This window comes from Rhipicephalus microplus, chromosome 3 (assembly GCF_043290135.1).
Source record: "Rhipicephalus microplus isolate Deutch F79 chromosome 3, USDA_Rmic, whole genome shotgun sequence".
NCBI classification, from domain to species: domain Eukaryota; kingdom Metazoa; phylum Arthropoda; class Arachnida; order Ixodida; family Ixodidae; genus Rhipicephalus; species Rhipicephalus microplus.
Genome location: NC_134702.1, coordinates 277,139,048 through 277,163,725, shown reverse-complemented (window position 1 = coordinate 277,163,725; position 24,678 = coordinate 277,139,048). Strand labels below are relative to the sequence as shown.

At 47.7% G+C, this 24,678-nt stretch overlaps 1 protein-coding gene across 1 annotated transcript in view; it reads left to right on the top strand.

Moving 5' to 3' along the window:
• Positions 1-24,678, top strand: part of LOC142803214 (putative ATP-dependent DNA helicase HFM1) — a 1,032,948-nt gene that overhangs the window by 825,353 nt on the left and 182,917 nt on the right. The window contains exon 23 of the mRNA XM_075888308.1: positions 18,091-18,151. Within this exon, the coding sequence (XP_075744423.1) occupies positions 18,091-18,151 (61 nt within the window). The remainder of the gene's footprint in view (positions 1-18,090; positions 18,152-24,678) is intronic.

Genomic DNA, 24,678 nt, shown 5'->3' with positions numbered 1-24,678 from the left:
AAGTGGGCGTTATAGTGGTCCGCTTCGAAGCTTCTCTAACAATGTAGGCGTGGTTTGCGCTGAACAGAGTGCGACATGGCGATAAAAAAACTTGAATAAAGGTACGTGGCATTGCCCCCCTCTGAATAAGACATTGTCCTGATGCGTTAGCAGAACTTGAAAGTACGAAAATAATGTCTGAAAGTACAAGCAATGGCTTACGATACAGCAACAACAACAACAGCAACAACAAACAAAAAATACACGGAGTTCATTAACGCGCATGAAATGGCTTGAGACGCGTGACATGGACGACTTCATGTCGTGATCGGCGTCGCTGAGAGTTCATAATGCCGTCAGGAACAATCTCGTAATTGAGTTGGCCGAGCCGTCGAATGACCCTGTGTGGTCCAAAATACCGGCGCAGACGTTTTTCACTGGGTCCACGTCGGCGTACGGGCGTCCATACCCAAACACGTTCAACGCGCTGGTATTCCACGAAGCACCATCGATGATTGTAACGGCAGCTATCCGTCATCCGTTGGCTCTTGATGCGGAAGCGGGCGAGTTGTCGAGCTTCTTCAGCAAGCTGGAGGTTCTCGCTCACATTGAGGTTTTGTTCGTCGGTGACGTTGGGTAACATGGCATCGAGCGTCGTTGCCGGGCTCCTTCTATAGACCAATTTGTATGGAGATATCTGCGTCGTCTCTTTAACCACCGTGTTGTATGCGAAAGTCACGTACAGAAGAATGGCGTCCCACGTCTTGTGTTCGGCATTGACGTACATTGCCAGCATGTCGGCTATCGACTTGTTTAGCCGCTCGGTGAGGCCGTTGGTCTGTGGGTGGTACGCTGTCATCCAGCGGTGGTTTGTCTGGCTGTATGCCAAGATTGCTTGAGTTAGGTCAGCAGTAAATGCCGCTCCTCTATCGGTTTAGCTGTTCCTGCTTATGGTTCGCAAGACTGGGATTGACGTCAAAGCTGTGGAAGGTGCTTGGTTTCTCCGAGCTGGTTCCGCAGAATCGGTGAGGGCGAGGGCGAAATCACTGGTGGCTTTTACGATTTCTTCGACGCATGCGACTATCGTTCATTTGTTCACTTGTTTGTATTCATTGCTGAAATTCATGACCATAAGCGTTGCTTTGCCTCCTCGCAGCTCTGCGATTCCTCTTGCGACGCAAATAATGCGGGTGACTAACAGCTGCTGACTGCCTTCAACGACGCCTTCCATGTCAGGTGATCTCAGAGCACCGACTAAAATAATCACGCTGGAGCGAGGCTGAATGGTGACTTTTTCTTCCAGCACATTCAAGGCATGGTTCCCTGAGGGCGGCAGTATTGCTTCTTCTGTAGATAACTTTATCGACTTTGTTCTTAGGTTGATTACTGCACCATTGAGGCATAAAAAGTCCATGCCAAGGATGACATCTCTCGAGCAACGCTGTAGGACTACGAAGTCTGCAGGTTAAATGCGGCCGTTAATGGTGACTCTCGCTGTGCAGATTGCTGCTGGTGCTACGACATGACCTCCGGCTGTGCGGATTTCGGCGCCTTCCCAAGCTGTCCTAACTTTCTTTAATTTCGCGGCGAATGGCCCACTAATGACGGAATAGTCGGCTCTAGTATCGACGAGAGTGGTCACACTGGCCATCGATAAAAACGTCGAAGTCACTAGATCACCATCTCACGTTGCAGTTAGTCCGTGGCGTCCGGTCACGGCTTCGTCGGCTTGTTCCACTGCTTCTATGTTGCGTCGTCAAGTCACTTTTGGTAAAAGAAGTTTCGTCATCAGGACTTTGCCTGGTTAGCGTAATGTTCGGAAAGCTCCGTGGTGACGTCGTCATCGTCGGAGGATCTTCGGTAGTTCGTCGCACAGCAACGTCACGTCCATCGGTTGCTGCCCTTAGTTTCGCAGATACGGACTAGGAGACTGGCCTCGCGTTGGAGCAGAGTACTGCCGGTGGTGCGCTGACATGCGGCGGCTGGGTGACGGCAAACAGGAAGGACTTCGTGGTGTCCACTGAGTTCCTGTCAGGTAGTCGGCGATATCACGTGGCCGTTCCCCGGGCTTCGGACGTGGTGCATTGACGGCGAAGCGACGCAGTCCCATCTGTCGGTACTGGCAACGGCGGAATGTGTGCCCGGCCTCGCCGCAGAGCGAGCGTAGCAGAGCGGGCGGCTGTCAGGTGCACGCCTAACGTAGGTTTTCCTCCGCGCACTGCGCTGGCCCACTGACGAACAGTAGGACGTCGGTGGGGGTGGTGATGGCGTCTGGCGACGGAAGTACGATGGGGTGGAAGTACGATGGGGTGGCGACGGAAGTACGATGGAGGAGCGTTGTGGCGCACCGCAGCGGCGTAGCTCATGCCTTACGGCTCGGGCAGCGATGCTTGGGGAATTTGAAATGACTGCCGAACTTCTTCTCGCACAATGTCGGCAATCGAATCTAGTTGAGGCTGCACCGAAGGCAACAGCTTGCGCAGCTATTTGCGCACGATCGCTCGAATTACTTCACGCAGTTCTTTGGGGTCAATGACTTGAGCAACAGCGCAATCTGGAGTCAGGCGACGATTATACTGCCTGGTGCGCAGATAGCAGTGGTCGTTTCGATAGTGGTCGCTTCGGCTACAAATTCCTGAACGGTGTTCGGTAGATTTCTCATCAGTCCCGTGAAGAGCTCCTGTTTGACCCTTCGCACGAGAAAACGAACTTTCTTTTCCTCAGGCATGTCTGGGTCAGCGGAACGGAATAGGCGGGTCATTTCTTCTGTGAAAAGGGCAACATTTTCATTTGGTAGCTGAACCCGTTTCTCTGGTAAGGCATCGGCCCTCTCTTGTGAGCGACGCTCGCGAACTTTTGCAGGAATGCACCACCGAAGTCCTTCCACGTTTGAAACGCAGAGTCCCGATTTTCGAGCTATGTCCTTGCGGTGTCTTCCAGGTAGAAGTACACACGGCGGAGCTTCTCTTCATTGTCCCAGTGATTGAGGGCGGCCACACGGTTGCATGTTTCTAGCCAGGCCTCCGGGTCTTCAAACGATGACCCACAAAACGTTGGTGGTTCCCTGGGTTGGTGCATGACGGTCGCGTGCTGGGACGCTGCGGTTTTTATTATTGCTGCAGTTTAGGTCATGGCATTGGTCTTCCGCGCAAGGGCCCGTATTGCGGTGGTAGACCTTGCTGTCGGTGGCTTGTCCTCTGCTCCTGGTTGGCGTCGATGTGTTCTCCGCGACGTGGGCGGGGTTCACAGCTTGACGGGGGCGTCTGGTACAAGAAAGAAGCAGCACCTCCACCAGATATCACGGGGTCGTGACGTGGCCGAAGACAGGAGACTTTATGCCGAGATTCAACTGTTTTTTGGGTGAATCAGTGCTCAGTGAACAAAAATTCTGATTACAGTAGCAGTCTTGCACGGATAGCAGTGAATGGAGCGTCGGCCGTCAATCAACTGACATGTGGCGAAGCGTGTCGGCATCTATACCCTTGTCATAGAACATTCTAGTGTTATCGCTAGCGGCGACGTTGTTTTCAGAATAATCTGAAAGATTCACGAAGTGGGCGTAATCTTATAGCGATCAGCCTCGAAGCTTTTCTAACATAGTAAGTGTGGTTTTCGCTGAACATAGTGACAAATAGCAATTAGAAAACTTCAATAAAGGTACGTGGCAATATTAACGTGGCGCTGTGGATCTCTGATCTTCTGTTGCTTGTACTTCGCAATAAGCCTTCCGCCCGAACACCGTTTGCCGCAATATATATGATGTAGTTTCGCTATACTAGAGAGCTGTCGTATGTCACTCCTAGATACTTTGTGGTTTGAATTTCACTTCACTTCACTTTATTTCCTCAAAGACCCCCGAGGGGGTAATACATAAGGGGTGGGTTAACAACTAAAGTTCTGTTATTTTTTTTATTCACATGGGTTTTCATTGCGAAAGACGTGCAGACAGTTGGTCGAAAAATGTTGATGAACAGGAAATGGCCACGACGTCGTGAGGAAGATCATTCCAGTCGTTTGCAGTCCGTACATAAAAGGACATAAAAAAAGTGGTCGTTCTAACGCGTGTACGGGCAACTTGAAGTGGATGTCTAGTGCGGTGAGATATGCGGGCTTGTGGAACAGTGTAGGGATGACGGAATGGGCTGTGAAAAATTTTCTGAAACAGGCAGAGGCTGGAAATGTGACGGCGAATGTCAAGGTATAAGAGAGCAGATTCTTTTTTGAGAGAAGATACACTAATAATATACGAATACGAAGAATGAATGAACCTAGTAGCACGGTTTTGAACTGCCTTAAGTGAGTCGATGAGATACGCTTGGTGTGGGTTCCAGATTGCACAGGCATATTTCACTGTAGAGCGAATAAGGGATTTGTAGGCCTGTAACTTGACGTCCTGCGGAACGTGCTGAAGGTGGCGTTTCAGAAAACCTAGGAATTGGTTTGCAGATGATATAATGTTGGTAACATGCAGGCGCCAGTTAAGATCATTGCACAGGGTGACATCGAGATACTTATATGATTGCACGTGTTCGAGGGCGACGTTAGCGATTGAGTAAGGGAACAAAGAGGGGTTGCTATGGCAGTGGAAAGAGACTGTTTTACATTTGTCAGGGTTAAGTTTCATAAGCCAGCTTTCACACCAGTCCTGCACGTGGTTAAGGTCATCTTGAATAGCGGTTTGGTCTGTCGGGTCAGTGATTGAGTGATAAATTACACAGTCGTCAGCAAACAAACGGATACTGGAGGAGACATGCGAAGCTAAATCATTAATATAAATTAAGAAGAGAAGGGGACCAAGAACGGAGCCTTGGGGGACACCTGATGTTACTGGAAGGGGGTTACAGGGCACGGCATCAATTGAAACAAACTGGGAGCGGTTAGTTAGAAATTTCTCAATACAAGCTAAAACATCGGAATGTATATTTAAAGATATAAGTTTCATTAGCAGTCGCTTATGGGGTACCTTGTCGAACGCTTTCGAAAAATCAAGAAATATTACGTCAGTCGGCAGGTTAGTATCTAGACTTGTGTGCAGATCCTGGACAAAAAGGGCTAATTGGGTTTCGCAAGAGTAACCCCTACGGAACTCGCGCTGGGCAGGATGGAAGAAGTTATTGGCATCAAGAAAGTGAATGATTTGGGTGTAGATGACGTGTTCCATGATTTTACAAGGTACGCTTGTTAGAGAAATTGGGCGATAATTTAGGGGGCTGTCTTTGTTACCTGATTTGAAGACCGGAGTGACCTTTCCCACCTTCAAGTCGTTTGGTAAGATGCCTGTGCGATGTGACTGTCAGAATAACAATGACAAAATCACTGAAGAAATAGATTTCGTGTTTTTAAAAATTTTAGTATTGATTTCGTCCACACCTGCTGAGGAAGACAGTTGCAATTTTTCGATAACAGACAAAACACCCGATGGAAAAAATGGGATAGGCGACATAAAAGACTGGATACATTTTGGTAACGCAGGAAACGGTATGTGAGTTTCGTTGGTAAAAACAGATGAAAAGGCAGCATTGAAAAGTTCAACGACGTCAGTGGTACTCATATCATCGCCAGCTTGATTTTTCAATGTAACTGTATGGGATTCCTGGGGGTTAATGATTTTCCAAAGTTTCCTGGGATAATTGGTTAGAATCTTGGGTAAATTTGTGTAAAAAAACGAGTGTTTTGCGCTGCGTATGGCCAGGAAATACGCTTTTTCGGCCGCGTAGTATTTATCACAGTTCTGAGCTATAGGCGTTATCTTGGCAGCCCGAAATAATCGTTTCTTATTATTACATACCTTTTTCATGATTTTTGTGAACCATGATTTCTGACAAGATGCGCGAAATGTGGTTTTCGGTATGTACTTTGTTATTAGTTTCCATATTTTGTTTTTGGAAATTGTTCAGTTGTCGTTCATTGATCTGTTCAAAAAATCAGCTTCGAAGTCCGGAACAAAATTTTGAAGTTCGTTATTTATTGCCTCGTAGTTTCCTTTATCATACAGACGGATAAATTTAGAATGAGGCTTGCGGGACAAGTGGTCGAAATTCAAGACTGAGTGTATTACCTTGTGATCGCTGATTTCACGATGGTATGTAAGTGACGATAAACTTTCGGGGTGCGTTGTTAGAATCAAGTCTAGTATATTGGCTGAGTTGTTTGTCACGCGGGTTGGCTCCGATACCAGCTGGGTGACATTAAAGTTTAAGCAGATGTTTACAAATTCTTTTGTTTCAACACTGCTTCCTGCCAAAGCGACTTGGTCTTTCCAGTCAACATTGGGATAGTTAAAATCGCCAAAAAGTAGGACATGCGCGTTGGGTTGTTCAACAGTGAGGTTGTTCAGTATATTGTTGAATTTCTCAGGAAAGTCTGGACTGCTTTGTGGGGGACGATAGCACACTCCAAGCAGCAGAGTTACTGGCGTAGAACGAATACGAAGCCATAATATTTCATTGTCAGATGTAATGTCGACAACTAAGCACGATAGTGACTTGCTAGAGGCGATTAAAACACCTCCACCTCGAGCCGCTTTGCGGTCGTTCCGAAAAATGTCAAAATTCGGGAGATCAGCCAGGGTTTCATTGTCCGTAACGTCACTTGACAGCCACGTTTCGGTGAGGACGAGTATATTGCTGTCGGATGACAAAACAACATTAGATAATTGCTCGCGCTTAGAAAGAAAACTATGGGCGTTAGGGTAGATTACGGAGGTGGAAATATTTGGTCGTAATCGATTGCATGGGCGGTGTGACGGTTGGCGTTGCTTTTGGGATTGCTACGCCATTTCTTTGATGGATTGTGACATTTCATCGAAGACGTACCGCTTGGAGCCAAGAAACAACGTTTTGTAGGGGCATGAAAAAGCGATGGATTTGCTCCTAACGAAGGCAATGAGGTGTTTCCGTGCATTTTGTACGGAACGAGAGAAATCCTGACCTATTGCGTAAGTTGTGCCTTCCAGTTTTTCGCCGTTAGGAATAATCGTTTCTTTAGTTTTAAACGATGTGAATTTTACAACGATCGGGCGGTGCTGGCCAGGCTTGTGACGACCGAGCCGGTGTGCCGTTTCAACTTCTTTCGCGTCAATTTTAACGTTTAAGTGTTCGCTGCAGAGGCTCATAATTAGTTCTTCGGACTCAGAGAAAGTATCAGAGTGGTTAGTATCTGGGAGACCATAAAATATTAGGTTGTTTCGTCGCGAGTGGTTTCACGCATCGTCAAACCTGGCCTCCAAGGTTTGAATGTGACGAGCTGTAGTGCCTGCACTGGTCTCTAGCGCCGTTATTTGTGTTTGAACGGTTGAGAGGCTTTGGTAGTGTTTTTCCAGCTGCGTTATTCTATTACTTAGGCCACTGATAGTTTTTTCTGTAGTATTAAATTGTGTTTTTAGGTCTTGCACCTCGGAAAAAAGCTTAGCCTGCCCAGAAGATATATTTTTTAGTTCAGCGAGAATGACAGCACTATTGTTAGGGGGCCCTGGATTGCTCTCAATGTCCCCAGGCAGTAACAGCAATAAACAATGTATGACATCAATGCATTCGAAGGCGATGCATACACAACACTGCGGGCTCGGCAGCTGTACCAGACAGTAATTGCTTGATTTTTTTTTGGAAAATAGCGAGCTTTGTCTACTAACCTGCATGGCGAACAGGAGCGGGTTAAAGGACTGTTTCGTGCCGCAGCCACCGAGCCCACAGAGCGGCGCGCCGGGATGCTGCCGCTTTATAGCTGTTGCTGATGTTGATTAAGATAAAATTTGTGATGTCTGCAGGATCCATACTTCCTCGGATGGGGGCGCCACTCGACAGGCCAGAATGTTGGGGTTGGAGGCGCATTGGGTACTCGTACCCGCGCTGGTGTCGAGCCACAGAGGCTCGTGGGCTGCTGGTCCGTCAGTCGCGGCACCGAGTGAAGCCGAGGAGAGTAGATGAATGATGAGCGTAGCATACACCTGCATGGCGAACAGGAGCGGGTTACAGGACTGTTTCGTGGCGCAGCCACCGAGCCCACAGAGCGGTGCGCCGGGATGCTGCCGCTTTATAGCTCTTGCTGATGTCGATTAAGATGAAATTTGTGATGTCTGCAGGATCCATACTTCCTCGGGTGGGGGCGCCACTTGACGGGCCAGAATGTTGGGCTTGGAGGCGCATTGGGTACTCGTACCCGCGCTGGTGTCGAGCCACAGAGGCTCGCGGGCTGCTGGTCCGTCAGTCGCGGAACCGAGTGAAGCCGAGGAGAGTAGATGGATGACGAGCGTAGCATACACCTGCATGGCGAACAAGAGCGGGTTACAGGACCGTTTCGTGGCGCAGCCACCAAGTCCACAGAGCGGCACGCCGGGATGCTGCCGCTTTATAGCTGTTGCTGATGTCGATTAAGATGAAAATTGTGATGTCTGATAGATCCATACTTCCTTGGGTGGGGGCGCCAATTGACAGGCCAGAATGTGGGGGTTGGAGGCGCATTGGGTACTCGTACCCGCGCTGGTGTCGAGCCACAGAGGCTCGCGGGCTCCTGGTCCGTCAGTCGTGGCACCGAGTGAAGCCGAGGAGAGTAGATGGATGACGAGCGTAGCATACACTTGCATGGCGAACAGGTGCGAGTTACAGGACTGTTTCGTGGAGCAGCCACCAAGCCCACAGAGCGGCGCGCCGGGATGCTGCCGCTTTATAGCTGTTGCTGATGTCGATGAAGATGAAATTTGTGATGTCTGCAGAATCCATACTTCCTCGGATGGGGGCGCCAATTGACAGGCCAGAATGTGGGGGTTGGAGGCGCATTGGGTACTCGTACCCGCGCTGGTGTCGAGCCACAGAGGCTCGCGGGCTGCTGGTCCGTCAGTCGTGGCACCGAGTGAAGCCGAGGAGAGTAGATGGATGGCGAGCGTAGCATACACTTGCATGGCGAACAGGTGCGAGTTACAGGACTGTTTCGTGGAGCAGCCACCAAGCCCACAGAGTGGCGCGCCGGGATGCTGCCGCTTTATAGCTGTTGCTGATGTCGATTAAGATGAAATTTGTGATGTCTGCAGAATCCATACTTCCTCGGGTGGGGGCGACACTTGACAGGCCAGAATGTTGGGGTTGGAGGCGCATTGGGTACTCGTACGTGCGGTGGTGTCGAGCAACAAAGGCTCGCGGGCTGCTGGTCCGTCAGTCGCGGCATCGAGTGAAGCCGAGGAGAGTAGATGGATGACGAGCGTAGCATACACCTCCATGGCGAACAGGAGCGGGATACAGGACTGTTTCGTGGCGCAGTCACCGAGCCCACAGAGCGGCGCGCCGGGATGCTGCCGCTTTATAGCTGTTGCTGATGTCGATTAAGATGAAAATTGTGATGTCTGCAGGATCCATACTTCCTCGGGTGGGGGCGCCAATTGACAGGCCAGAATGTTGGGGTTGGAGGCGCATTGGGTACTCGTACCCGCGCTGGTGTCGAGCCACAGAGGCTCGCGTGCTGCTGGTCCGTCAGTCGCAGCACCGAGTGAAGCCGAGAAGAGTAGATGGATGACGAGCGTAGCATACACCTGCATGGCGAACAGGAGCGGGTTACAGGACTGTTTCGTGGAGCAGCCACCGAGCCCACAGAGCAGCGCGCCGGGATGCTGCCGCTTTATAGCTGTTGCTGATGTCGATGAAGATGAAATTTGTGATGTCTGCAGGATCCATACTTCCTCGGATGGGGGCGCCACTTGACAGGCCAGAATGTTGAGGTTGGAGGCGCATTGGGTACTCGTACCCGCGCTGGTGACGAGCCACAGAGGCTCGCGGGCTGCTGGTCCGTCAGTCGCGGCATCGAGTGAAGCCGAGGAGAGTAGATGGATGACGAGCGTAGCATACACCTTCATGGCGAACAGAAGCGGGTTACAGGACCGTTTCGTGGCGCAGCCACCGAGCCCACAGAGCGGCGCGCCGGGATGCTGCCGCTTTATAGCTGTTACTGATGTCGATTAAGATGAAATTTGTGATGTCTGCAGGATCCATACTTCCTCGGGTGGGGGCGCCACTTGACAGGCCAGAATGTTGGGGTTGAAGGGGAATTGGGTACTCGTACCCGCACTGGTGTCGAGCCACAGAGGCTCGCGGGCTCCTGGTCCGTCAGTCGCGGCACCGAGTGAAGCCGAGGAGAGTAGATGGATGACGAGCGTAGCATACACCTGCATGCCGAACAGGAGCGGGTTACAGGACTGTTTCGTGGCGCAGCCACCGATTCACAGAGCAGCGCGCCGGGATGCTGCCGCTTGATAGCTGTTGCTGATGTCGATGAAGATGAAATTTGTGATGTCTGCAGGATCCATACTTCCTCGGGTGGGGGCGACACTTGACAGGCCTGAATGTTGGGGTTGGAGGCGCGTTGGCTTCTCGTACCCGCGCTGGTGTCGAGCCACAAAGGCTCGCGGGCTGCTGGTCCGTCAGTCACGGCATCGAGTGAAGCCGAGGAGAGTAGATGGATGACGAGCGTAGCATACACCTGCATGGCGAACAGGAGCGGGTTACAGGACTGTTTCGTGGCGCAGCCACCGAGCCCACAGAGCAGCGCGCCGGGATGCTGCCGCTTGATAGCTGTTGCTGATGTCGATGAAGATGAAATTTGTGATGTCTGCAGGATCCATACTTCCTCGGGTGGGGGCGACACTTGACAGGCCAGAATGTTGGGGTTGGAGGCGCATTGTGTACTCGTACCCGCGCTGGTGTCGAGCCACAAAGGCTCGCGGGCTGCTGGTCCGTCAGTCGCGGCACCGAGTGAAGCCAAGGAGAGTAGATGGATGACGAGCATAGAATTCACCTGCATGGCGAACAGGAGCGGGTTACAGGACTGTTTCGTGGCGCAGCCACCGAGCCCACCCATTCCAACGAGCATACCATTCCACTCACATTCCATTCCACTCACAAAAAAAAATCAAACGCGGTGTACCAGAGGGAAGCATATTAGGACCTCTTCTGTTTAACCTTTATATCAATGATATTGTAAATGTGGATCACTCAATAACGTACATTATTTATGCAGATGATATAAGCTTATTCCTTACGGGAACAAACATAGACGATTTGATAAAAGCAGCTAATAAAACGTTAGTCAATTTTTCGAAATGGTCCTGCCAAAATTCATTACAGATCAACAGCTCTAAAACCAAGGCCGTTCTTTTCCGTGCGAAAGGAATGACATGTACGTACACACAAAAACTGAGGCTAAATAATTTCAATATCGAACTTTCAGAGACTTTCAAAATTTTGGGCGTCATCTTTCATCAGCATATGTTCTGGAATTCTCACACTGAACAATTGTGTATTAAGCTAAGAAAAGCCCTTGGCGTGCTGAGAAGGTGTGAGTCGTTTCTACCGCTCCCCCAGAAACTTCTTATCTTTACTACGCTTTTTTGTTCTCATCTACGCTATTGTCAGTTTGTATGGGCTTCTGGAACTGAAACATCAAAACAAAAGTTGTATACACTTCAAAAAAGCGCTTTACGGGCTGTTGCAAATATAGGTTACAGAGAACACACATCCCATTTATTTGTCAAGATTAAAGTTTTAAAATTTTGTGTTGCATATGAACATAACTTGTTGTTGTCTTTGAGGTCTGAAATTCGAAAGAATTGCACAAACCTGAGAGGCTTAGCACATTTACAGCCGAAAATTTTGTTGCATCCGATGCGGAGTTCTGAACACTGGCACATCCCCCGACCGCGAACAAATTACGTACTCCAAATGCTGTTCCCCATACACTGAATAAGTTCAAGGTCACAGAACAGCTATTGCGTCTCCTTTCAAGTAGTGATATATTAAACCTGTTTGTATAAGGAGCTCTAAACCTAGAAAAATTGCACCCAGCACTTGTAAATGCATGAAATTTTAAGCGTTCCCCTTTCTGTTATAGCGTCTTATTTTGGTTGCCTTTTTTCCCAATAATTGCTTGTTTGTAAACACCCAAGTGTGCATCTATTCTGTACTTCATAAGCAACCACTAGAATGTTATTTTCTTTTGTTTTTTCTTTCAATCATACGGGAGCACCGAATGGAGTTTGGTGTGCCATTGTTTCTGTTGCCTTGTACAAATGGGAGGTGGGGCTAGTCAAGCTGCTATAGCGCAGCTTTTTTCCTACTTTCCATGCCACAATTGTTTCTTGTTTGTGTAAATCACGGTGTATCGTTGTGGTGAAATAAAATTTCAACTTTCAACTTTCAACTTTCAACTAATTTGTGAAATGGTTTTAGTTTTGTATGAAATATGTATGTGTACTGGGTCATTTATTGAAAATGCTAACATTTCACACTTTTTCGCGTTCAGAGAAAGATAAAAAAACGTCAAATCAGTGCTATAATTTACATAAGTACATTCGAAGTTTTTATAGAGAGCGTGACTATCATGAGCTGACAAAAAGAGAGCAATATTATCAGCATAATTATACGTCTGAACATTCTCAATACATGGGATTGAGCTTAATAAAATATTGAAAAGTAGTGGTGACTGAACAGTGCCCCAGGGAACTCCTTTTTTATGTTTATAAGTACATCACAAAGCACCATCTTATGAACAGTAAAACATTTTATTTCCTGAAAATTCCATAGTTTGCGCTTCTAAATAATCCGACCAGTTGATCCGGTAAAACTAAGATGGCTGACTAGTGCACTATGTTCATCACTATCATAAGCTTTTGTGATGTCCAGGATAAGTCGAGCTGCATACTGTCCTTGACGACGCGCCAGATTTACTCGAATCTCTAGGTCAACATGTGCTTGTCATATGGAACATCCTTGCCTGAATCCAATTCGACATGGGCGAGTCTGTCCACAAATTTCATAATGCGAACGTGAACTACTCTTTCGATTACTTTGACGAAATTGGACATTAGTGCGATTGGCCTGCTATTGTCTAGGACGTAACCTTCTCCTGGATTTTCTAGAACAGATACAATTTTCGCGATTTTACATTCAGATGAAATTCAAGCTTTTTGTTATCGAATATTTTTTTATCTTAGGTACATCGTCCAGTGCCTTAGGGAATAAAATTTTCAACATTTCTAAAGACACTTCCTTCGGGCCTGGTGCCCCTGTTGGAAAGTTTCTGATAACCTTTTACACTTTCTCCACCAATATTTCGGGGAAACTGTCACTTGATCGTGAGAATACTGGAGGGGGATACACATTAGTCAAAACTCGTTTTTAAAAATCTTCAGCTGTGCTTTCCAATGACTTCTTCGATTCCCGAGACGATAAAACTATAGATTCAGAGTATACTGCTTCAACAATCAGTTTCCTATGTCTCAGAAATCCAAATAGTGTTGTATCGTTATTTCTTTTCAAATAAGATTCCCAATGTTTTTCATACAGCTCTGCTTTTATTTTACCACTGTAGGTATAAATGCGCTTGCAATGAATTTAAATTCTGACCAGTTTTCAGGACACTGATTGTGTGATAGCTTCTTCCAGGCAGCTTTTCTACTGCCTGAAACCCCGAGTTCAGTTATTATTTCGCCATCACGACACAGGTTTTTGCTCAACTGAGTGAACCTCAAATTCTGCTTTGCTACGCGACTCCTGTATAACCGATGAAATGTTCAATGCTTTTTGCTTTACCATTGCTTCTGACAGAGAATCTATGAAGTCTTGCAAGCTACTTTAAAAAATACTGTAATCTATGCGCGCAATCATTCTAGAAGGAACAGATATTAGTTGGCATACCACGTAACACATCACAGGAATGTGATCACTATTATTCGCACTGTCAGCAGTTGACCAAGATGAGATGCGAAGGCGTAGTCTCGAAAATGTCAAATCTAAGAATCAGAATGCCATCCCTCCTCTAAAAGCACAGGTACCTGAGGTATTCAAAGGGAGAATATTACCCTGAGATCAGACCGAAAATGGAGTACCACACAAGTCTGTCCTTAAGCCTCAAGATATGTGATGGGAGATGAAGGCTCCCGCCGATAGGACAATATTACCGTCAATTGAAACAGCACTACCCGGAGGGTTGTTTCATGAACCTTTGAAGGATAATATGTATTTACTTTGTGAGAGTTTTACATAGAGGAAGACCCAAAGAAATTACTAAAAGTTCATACTCCGGTGACAGAAGCTGAAGTGTTGTTCTGGTAAGACTGAAGTAAGTAGCCTGCCCCTTGATGATAATCAATCTCGATGATATAATCGATAATTTATGGATGAAAATACTGATATGAAACTAACCATTCTTCTGTAAAATCATTACACAGAATTTTTTCCTAAAGTCAGCCAAGATAAATCTGTGAAAACTGTGAAAATAGAACGACAATTTCACTGTAAGAATTTGTACGGCTCAATGGCATTTCATACTGACAACCATAACTACCTTCTCTAGTATGCTGGCCTTTAAAACCTTGCTTGGTGTAGTCCTTTTTGCTTTTGACTGTGACGACGTGGAAGGTGGGTTCAAGTGAGATCAGCTACGTTTCTGGGCACGCGAATTGATTTCAACATCAGTGTTGACACTCCAATCTATAGCGAGGGAGGCGACATTCTCTTTCTGTAGGCTTATAAACCTCATGAAATTTTTCTGAGGGCAATCTATCGTATCTCGTGCTGCATCCTGTCTCCTGCTGAGATGTCAGTGTAGAAAATGCCTGAGGAGGTGCCGCTGAGTTATTCATCAGCTGAGTTAACTGAGCGCTCATTATCGTATGCAGGTATTCTGAGAGGCTAATAAATAAACTGTGCCTTGCTTTTGATACTGCTGTTTCTAATACAGCCTCAATTATTTGGGCAAAGCTAGCATCCGTTATTGCATTTTGTCAAGGGGTAACGCCAGCATACCCTTGCGTCCTTTTCTTTATAACAACAATTGCCTCGCTTCTTCAGCATTGTCGCCTGTCCATTACTTCGAACAGTTGCTTCTCTTGAAAGTGAGCGGGACAACTGGAATATTCTGCTTTACGAGCACTCTCACAAAGGCAGCACTTCTCATCTTGAGTTGTGCAATAAGTGTGTGAGTGATCCTGACCACAAATGCAACACCGTATTCCTAATTTATACCCACCAGCGCTATGGACAGAACGCCAACAACGTTTACATGGCAAGGGACGCGAAGATAATTATTCCACCTTAAAGATTAGTTCCAAGCTTACATTTCGGATGGGCACGATGCTCCAGTGAAAGTTTCGATGACTGACTCGGTGGCTACCTTCACGCTGTATGCTACTCGATTGCACCGGCAGATAGCTGATACTCCGGCCAAGAGAGTTTCTCAAGCGTCTCAGATAGACTCAGCTGCGAGTCGACTCCACGCACAACGTCTTGGATGTATGCAAGTTGAGGTGGGAAAGATATACTCACCGAGATAACGGCAAATAATGAGCGTTTAGGAAGACCATCTACATAATGTTTGTCTGGTGATATGCACACGATACCTCCGGGGCCGAACTGTCACACCTCGGTGATGCTTTCAAACTCGTAGGTTAACGCCTAAAGCTGCTCCAGAATCGCCTTAAAGTTGTTCAACCAGATTGATTCATTACCCGAGCGCACCAATGCATAGGGAATGCTACTAACGCCATTGCGTACTAAGAGATCGAGGGTTAGCGCGTCTGATCGAAGAAAGACTGTCCATGCCGACCTGCCCTACCCAAGAGAATTTCTGGACATTGTTGCAATCCCTTGATGATTCCTGAAAGCAAACTAAGCACAAGAGAACCGATACCATTAGAGTCCAAAGATATCAAGCTGCCCAGTCCTTAGCAACCAAAACCAGAAGAACGGAAGAACCGGTCACCAGAACTGCACGAGACCAAACAGTGTGCAGTAATGCGGCACACTCCATGGTCTCTGGACATCGTTTCCTCTTTTTTTTTGGGGGGGGGGGTAAGGAGGGGGGGCTCACGCGTGCAGCATGCCAACAATAAAAGAAGTATGCGGCCGCTGCGCGAAGTGCACAAGGTGTTAACATAGCTCCTGACAAGGTTGACCACGCTAAATAAATTACCTAAATTTCATATGATTCATCTTTGGAATTTTTCACCGGTTGAACCTAAATCTTTGCCTTCAATTTCACTTGTCAGAACATCAATAAAATATTACCTTTTAACTTGTGATTGCTAACGTGAGTTACTGTATATACTTTAGACCAATTTTTCTTATTGATCTTATGTACCTAATTCTGTTTCCCGTGTAAAAGTTTCATTTTTTTCATTCATTTTCACGTTTTGCACGTTTTATATTCTCATTCCTTATCATTTTTTTGTGTCTTGTTTGACTTTTCATTGCATTGCTTTTCACTTTATTTTTCGCATCGTGCCTTTCATTTATTTGAATTATTTCGTTTTTTTCAACTGTTCTAGCAAATTGCTGCTTGTATTGCCTTGTATGAGTTTCTTATTACCAGCTTCTAATCCTCTGCCAATTGTTTTCAGGTCAGTTTGGTTGTAGCTTTAACTGAGGCTCCTGTTTCAGTCTGGGACCCTCATCTGTATACCGTGTTAAGTACTCGATGCTGTTTAACTAATGAAACTGAAACTGTTAGCGCAACTTCCAGGTGTCCTCGCTAGGTAGTGGGTGTTTAGTTGAAGCCGCCTATAGGGAAATAACTAGAGTAAGTAAATAAAGTATAAGGAGAAAAAAGGAGAACAGCCATAAGCGGAAAAGAAGAAAATGAAAGAAGAGAAAGGAATAGAAGGAAGTTGGTCGCTTTGTCAAACCTGCGACAAATGGCACATATTACCCATCAGATGTCTTTTCGGGGCGTTTAATCATCACGAAGAACAAGCGTTCTACATACAGCGTCAAGAAATACTGAGGGTAAGCGAGTACAAGTACCTCAGAATATGGGTAAATGACGGCTAGATATATAGAGCTACAGAAGAAAAGGCAGAGCAATGCTGCGAAGGCGAAGCAATGAGCATGATAGCGCAAAATTGAAAGGTCACTCGCAGAATGGTAAGCAGATCGAAACGTGCCCCGCGTTTCTGAGGCACAACTGATGCATGAAACGTACTCACAGGTACAGATGAACGCGAATAAGCGTCCCTGTTGTTATTTCGCTGTGTATGAAACGCGCAACCTTTTCGCAAACGAAGTCAGTTCAATGCTTCGAGAGACCTTATGCGCTTGATAACAATAACAGTATCGTTCCGATGAAAGCCCAAGGCCAGCCAAGACGTAATATTGTCATCACCGCGAGATAAGCACGCGAGTTAGCGTTCACCCTGCTCCTTCTCCGCGGGGCAAAGTAGAATGAGAGAGCGCGCCGGCATGTCGTGACGATGTGGCAACGCGCGCTCAATGTGCCATCTTGCTGGTAACACTGAAAGCACCATATTTCTCCTCGAGATGCCTGTCATGAGCGGTAAGTGGTAGATATAAATAACTTGCCGTTGGAACGTTGAAGGAGGTGCTCTTTCGTGGCTCAGTGGTTAACGCCTCGCACACACTTCACAGGTTCACGTTCGATTCCGCGCCGGATCCTTTTCTTTAGTTATCTTTTTTTTCTTTTGTTTTCATATATATATATATGTATATATATATATATATATATATATATATATATATATATATATATATATATATATATCGCAAGTAAACATGGGCAGCAAAGAAAAAGAGAACTTTTGCCCGGACTGAAGCACAGAGCGTAATGGGATTCATAGGTACAAAGTACTTCGAGGTCAGTGGATAGACATAATGGTTCCAGGGTTTAAATTTGTAGACTAAGTAGTGTGCATGAAGTCAGTGGTGCAATAAAGAATGAATTTAAATAAAAGATCTGTGGGACACTTCGCTTTGGATGCACAGGGGAAGATGATGAATATTGCTGTAAAGATGGATACGAGATGGGGAGGCTTTGAAGTAAGGGAAGCTCAGGGCAAACTGAGATTTGAAGAGAGGCTTAGAAAAATGAAGGAGAGTATATCTGCAGGAAAAGTGTTCAAGTTTTTGTATCGGTTCCTTCCTTCTTTTCTTCCTTCCTTCCCCTTTCTTCCTTCCTTCCCCTTTCTTCCTTTCTTCATACAGCTGACACTTGAAGTGCGTCGGTGACGACGAAAATCCGCACTCTTGACTTTCAAGCAGTCAAATTCGTAAATGCGTCTCTTCAATTTTCTCGTTTCATATTTGGTAATAATTTTCGGGGGTGCTTACACTCTTTCAGGTGAGGTGACTGGCACGTTACCTTTTTGCGACATCACCCTGCAACCAACAACTGAAGAAGGGTGAGTGTGGTCTTCTTTGTAGGTGTGGCTCAACGGTCTAGCAGTACAGTACTGGGCATTGCATGGTAGTAGTGCTGATCACTGACGTGATCCACCTACTTACTTGAAATACGTAGCGCCAACTCAAAAGCCGAGATTGAAGAAACACAAAAAACGCCATCTGACAAAAGGTTTATGTTCTTGAAGCATTCGCTTTAACCAGGCTGTAAACGTAGGGGTAGATGTAGATCCTAAACTTATTGCTCACACCCACCACGGGTAATTAGACGAGAATCGGGTAGCTTAAAGAAAAGGTTTATATATGTTTATATACTTGCGAAAAGAATGTGAAAAGAAATATGAATTTTTAAAATTATTCCTGACAAAAAGTTTGGATGAATTAGTTCCTACTGAAAGAACAATAAATGTTTGGTATCTAATGAAATTTTCGGTCGTCTAGATTGGTTAACTGAGAACCTTTTGGAATTGAGATTATCGAGTAAATCTTTTCGACTGTACAAGAAAATCTTGCGTGCCTCAGAAACTCTCCCGTTGCTGTGCCCTGGGGTTTGTGCACCTAGGGATAGTAACTTTGACATTGTCAAAGCTAATCCAAGGACTCGTAACGGAATTTCTAGTGATAACTTTGAAAAGGGGTTTATTGGCGTTTGTTGCGATGGTGGCTCTAAAATGAAAACATGATCGGGACAGAGCCACGGTCAAGCAGATGCCGGTGACGATCAGTACGAGGCGAGTGAGAGGAGCCCAGAACCCAGTACCCAAGCGATGGCGATGTTGCTTGTCAACGATGCGTTTTCTTTTTCACAATTTGCCCCCGCCGAAAAAGAGCCATCCTGGCAACCTAAGAGTCTGGAGGCTGAGAGTTACGATATGCTTAAAGCGGGCGACATGAACGATGTCACGTCCACGCCGGAGCATGTCGTCAGATGGGGAAAGTGGCTCAATGAGAAAATTCACCGGCGAGGTTTCCTCCAAAACGCGGCAAGGCCCCTTATACTTTGGGACGAGTTTTCAGAAAAGGCTGGGGGTTCGGTGAGGAACAGTCAGCCATACATGTAATGCCGGGTAATCGCTGTAGCTTCTTGAAGAATCGGCGTTGTTTTCTTTCTGGCGCTGCTGTTCTTGTGACCTAAAGGTGCGTGCGAGTTCACGGCACTCTTCCGCTTTTCGGACAGCTTCGGACACAGATAGGCACTTGGATGCGTCAGGATGGTATGGAAATAAAGTGTCGATGTTGTGTAGGTTCGCGTCCGTAAAGAAGAAAGAAAGGTGAAAATCCAGTGGTAGACTGTGCCGCGCAGCTGTATGCGAATGTGATGAATGGAAGAATGCGATTCCAGTTAGTATGGGCAGATGTCACATACATCGCGAGCATATCGCCGAGGGTGCAGTTAAATCTCTCCGTGAGCCTATGAGTCCGCGGTTGGTATGCCGTGGTCTTCCGATGAACAATATGGCATTCAGAAAGCAGGGCTGTGACGGCTTCTGGTAGGAAGGCTTTACCTCGGTCACTTCTTAGTTCTCGAGGTGCACCATGTTGTAGTATGAAGCGATGAAGGACGAAGGACGTTACGTCCCACGCAGTGGCACTTGGAAGGGTGGTGGTTTCAGCGTAGCATGTTAAATGGTCTACAGCGACTATGATCTGCCGCTTTTCTTCTGATGTTGTCGCTAGAGGGCCATAGAGATCAATTCCGATTCGATCGAAAGGTTTGGCAGGGCAAGGAAGTGGTTGAAGTGCACCGGACGAGTGGAAAGGCGTTGACACTTAGGGCAGCCCTTAGCAAATTTTCAAACAAAATTATACATTCTGCACCAGTAGAAGTGATGGCGAATGCGTTCGTAAGTTTTGAAAACTCCGGCATGGCCACATTTGGGATCGTCGTGAAAGGAGGCGCATATTTGTGATCGCAAGCTGAGGGGAGCAACAAAGAGACACTTACGACCTTCAGAGGTGTAGTTGCGTCAGTGTAGCAGCAGATGAAGAATGGCGAAATGAGCAGCTTGACGTCGGAGCGATCGTGATACAGCAGTAGTTGACGATTCAGAGAGACAGTTAAAAACAGAAGCGATACACGGGTGCTTGTGTTGCTCACTGGCAAAGGAGCGAGAGATGCGACGGACTTGGTACCAGTGGTTCTGCAGGCCGAGTCGGATGGTAAAGGCGAACAGGATGGGGCGTCAGCGTCAGAGTGCTTGCGTCCGCTCCGATGGATGACGCGAATATCGTACTCCTGGGTTGACAGTGCCCACCGAGCTAGGCTGCCAGAGGGATCTTTCAATGTGGCGAGCCTACAAAGTGCATGGTGGTCTGTCACCAGGTCGAATGGGCGACCGTACAAATAAGGGCGGAACTCGCAAAGCGCCCACAATAGCGCTAAGCACTCATTTTCAGTGACGCTGTGATTGGCCTCCGCTTTAGTAAGCGTGGGACTCGCATAAGTGACGACATATTCGGAGTAGCCCGGCTTGCGTTGGGCGAGGACAGCGCCAAGACCAACCCCGCTAGCGTCAGTGTGAGCTTCCGTTTCAGCTGTTGAGTCAAAATTCCGAATAATGAAAGGAGAGGTTAGCAGACTATGAAGCGTGGCGAACGCGACGTGGCAGTCAGGAGGCCAGAATGAAAGGCTTGCGTCAGCGCGTAGGAGGTTGGTTAGTGTTGATATGATCGACGCGAAATTTCGAACGAAGCGTTCGAAGTACGAGCATTGTCCGACAAAACTGCGTGATTCTTTTAGTGCAGTAGGTTTCGGGAACTCAGCTTTTGCTCGAAGTTTTGCAGGGTCGGGTAGAACACCATGCCTAAACACGATGTGCCTTGAGATGGAAAGCTCTCGCACGGCTAAGCAGCACTTTTTAAAGTTCAGTTGGAGCCAAGTATTGGTTAAACACGTCAGAGCCAGTTGGAGCCGAAACAGCTGTGTAGAAAATTGAGAGGGAAAACTACAATGTCGTTGAGGTAGCATAGACACACAGACCACTACAGTTCACGCAGTGTGTTGTTCATGAGTCGTTAAAACGTGGCAGGACCATGACAAAGCCCAAAACGCATTACGTCGAATTCGTAGAAGCCATCTTGTACAACGAACGCAGTTTTCTGGCGATCAGCTTCTGTCATAGGATTCTGCAAGTATCCAGATTGTAAGTCTAAGGATAAGAAGAATTTGGCTCCTTGGAGGCTGTCAAAGGCGTCGTTGATGCCTGGTAATGGATAGACGTCTTTCCGCGTCACCTTGTTTAATCGCCGGTAGCCGACGCAAAATCGAATCAATCTATCCTTCTTTCGAACTAGAACGACAGGAGATGCCGAAAGACTGTGCCTTGGTTGAATAACGTGACGGCGTAGCATCTCTTCGACCTGGCCATTGATGACGTGACGTTCTGCAGCAGAGATACGGTATGGTCTTTGACGCAATGGCTGGTGCAAACCGGTGTCAATGTAGTGGTGCACGGCGGAAGTGCGACTCAATCACGGCTGAGAAACGTCGAATGAACACGCGAAGTGCTGGAGGATATTAAGAAGCTCGGCTAGTTCTTGAGCACTTAAGGTGTCGGCGATGGAACTCGAGAAGATATCATTCGACGAGCATTCCACTTGGGAAAGGGGATGAAGTTCGGTCGAGGCGCTACTGCACGATTCGTTTGGCATGTTAAGGAAGAAATAAGAATCAAGGTACTCCACTCGACCGAGACATTCGCCGGCAAGTAGCGTAAGCGGTGCTGAAAGGGGGTTGTGGACGAAAATACTGCTTTGGCCAGCAGTGACGTCAAGTCTAGCGAAAGGCAAGGAAACGGCTCTGCGGTTCATGAAAATGTCGGAAGGTGCAAGCATTACCGTAGCATCGTTATGGTCATCGCAGCAAACAGGGACAACGGCAAGAAAGGCTGGCGGAATTTCAGTGCCCTCACGCACGACGAGTTTTGGTGACTACTCAATAGCTTCGTATTCGTACAAAGGTTCGTCACACAGGTGCGAAAGGTGAACTTCAGCTCGTGCACAGTCAATGACGGCATGATTATGTGACAGCAAGTCCCACCCGAGGATAACGTCATGCGAGCACACCAAAAGGACGATGAACTCGACAACGTACCTAGAGCCGTAGATGAATATGCGGGCTGTACAAGTGTCGAGAGGTCGAACAGGTTGTTCGCTAGCCCTACGAAGCGACAGTCCAGATAGCGGCGTGGCCACTTTGCGTAGGGAGCGGCAGAGCTGGGCGGCATTAACAGAAACTGCAGCATCTTTGTCGACGAGGGCAAAGGTAGAAACACCATCGACAGATATGGCGACGACGTTAGCAGGGGAAGTGCGAGGACTTGAGCAATACAACGATGTCGCAGTTCTTGCCTCTGGAACAGCGGCGTTCAGTTTTCCCGGTGGGTGAAAGCGAGTTGGAGACGCATTGGGGACCGTGATCGCCGATGAGGAGACGGGAAGCGGAGAGAGTGAGTCTGAGATGGCGGCTGGTGTGACTGAGACTCGGGAAGGTTAGTGTAGCCATACTGCGATGAGGGATAGGGAGCAGATAGGTGCATGGGCTGTGTGTCATACGGGAAAGGCCAAGCAGCGTTGTGGAGTGGTTGGAAGCGACGGCGACAATATCGTGTCACGTGTCCTGGAGTACCTAAGGTGTAGCATGTCGGTCGAATGTCAGGAGTGCACCAGGAATTTCTGACTCGCGGTGCGGCCCAAGGTGTCGAAAGTGGAGCGGAGTTGGGAGCAAGTGACGACATGGGTGGCAAATGCTGCTGGTGGGGTCTGCTGCGTACCATCTGGGCATACGTAAGAGGCGCGGCTACGGGCTGCGTAGCCAGCGCATTGGGAACAGGCATAGCCACAGGCTGCTGGTGGGCAGCGACAGGAACAGACTGAGCTACCTCTTCGGCAATAGCGTCGTGAAGCGGTGAGGGTAGACGAGATGACGGCGGCCGCTGCGTGAATGGAATCAACGACAGTTGCCGAGCTACTTCTTCACGCACAAAGTCTTTAATCTTTTGCAGGGTCGGTGAGAGGTCAGGAAGAGAAGTTAGACCGGAGAACGAGTTAGCATGTGAGAACAATGGCCGAGTCAGGGCGCGCAGCTTCCTCAATTCATCGAAACTTTGACATAAAGTAACAAGTTCCACAACGGTGGCAGGATTACAGGCCAGGAGCATCTGAAATGCGCTTTCATTTATCCTTTCGAGAACGTGCTGAATCTTCTCCGACACGGGCGTGGCGGTGTTCACACGGTCGCAAAGATCAACAATGTCTTCAATGTAACCGGCAAACGATTCTGATGGCTTCTGTGCGCGAGTCCGCAAGCGTTGTTCGGTCCTGGACTTGCGGAGAGCGGGTGGGCCGAAAACTTCAACAAACGACGTTTTGAGGATAGACCATGTCGTATAGTCCCTTTTGTGGTTCTTATACCACATTCGGCCACGTCAGCGAGTTAAAAGATGACGTTAGTCAACTTGCCCACGTCATCCCACTTGTTGTTTGCGCTCCCCAGTTTGTAGTGGGTGAACCAGTCTTCCACGTCAGCCTCATCAGCCTCGCTAAATACCTTGGGCTCTCGCAAGCGAAGAACGACGGGGATGCTGGAGGATGGAGTGGAGGAGCTAGGTTGCGCATTGTTGGTGGCCACAATGGGAAGCAGCGTTTGGTTGGGCAGCTCCAGGTTTAGGCGACGGCGAATGGCAGCACCCAGGTTCAGGCGACGGGAAATGTCAGCACCCTCCACCAACTGAAAAAGGGTTCATTGGCATGTGTTGTGACGGCAGCTCTACAATGAAAACACGATCAGGCCCGAGCAACGGTCAAGCAGATGCCGGTGACGATCAGCCCGAGGTGAGCGAGAGGGGTTCAGAGCCCAGTACCCAAGCGGTGGCGATGTTGCTTGTCAATGATGCGTTTTTTTTTTCACACCTTAACTGTGAAAACTTTCTGCAAAAAAATAAAGAAAATGGCAGCATATCCACGGATTGAATGATGGAGAGTGGAGTGAAGAATTCGTTCGTGCATTCATTCATGCTTTCGTCCGTCCATGCGTCCGTCAGTGTGACCGTCCCTGCGTCCATAAGCCCGTCCGTGCGTTCGTCTGCTCGTGCGCCCGTCCCTGCGTTTGTTCATGCATCCGCCCCTGCGTCCGTTCATGCGTCCATCCATGCATCTCTCTATGTGTCCGTTCGTCCATCTATTCAACTCTCCGAGTACCACCATCTCGCATCTTTTCATCTTATATTCCCCATATAGAAGCACCGCCATCCATTGGGCATCCCAAGGACTAAACGAGAGGTGGCACACGCATACTTTCTTACGGCTTGCGCTTCGGGTCCACTTCCCACCTTTAACCACCTCGAGTTCATGGTATATACTAGTTCACTGTATTCATAGTACTGCGGTGGAACGCTCACTAAACCTTTCGAAAACCAAGGAGGTTACGCCCAGCGAGTATGACGTAGCGAAACTTTTCAGTCAGATAGTGCTCAATGTACATGCCAATGGCTGCTAATGGGAAATGAGAGGCGGAGAATTCGGCTTGTGC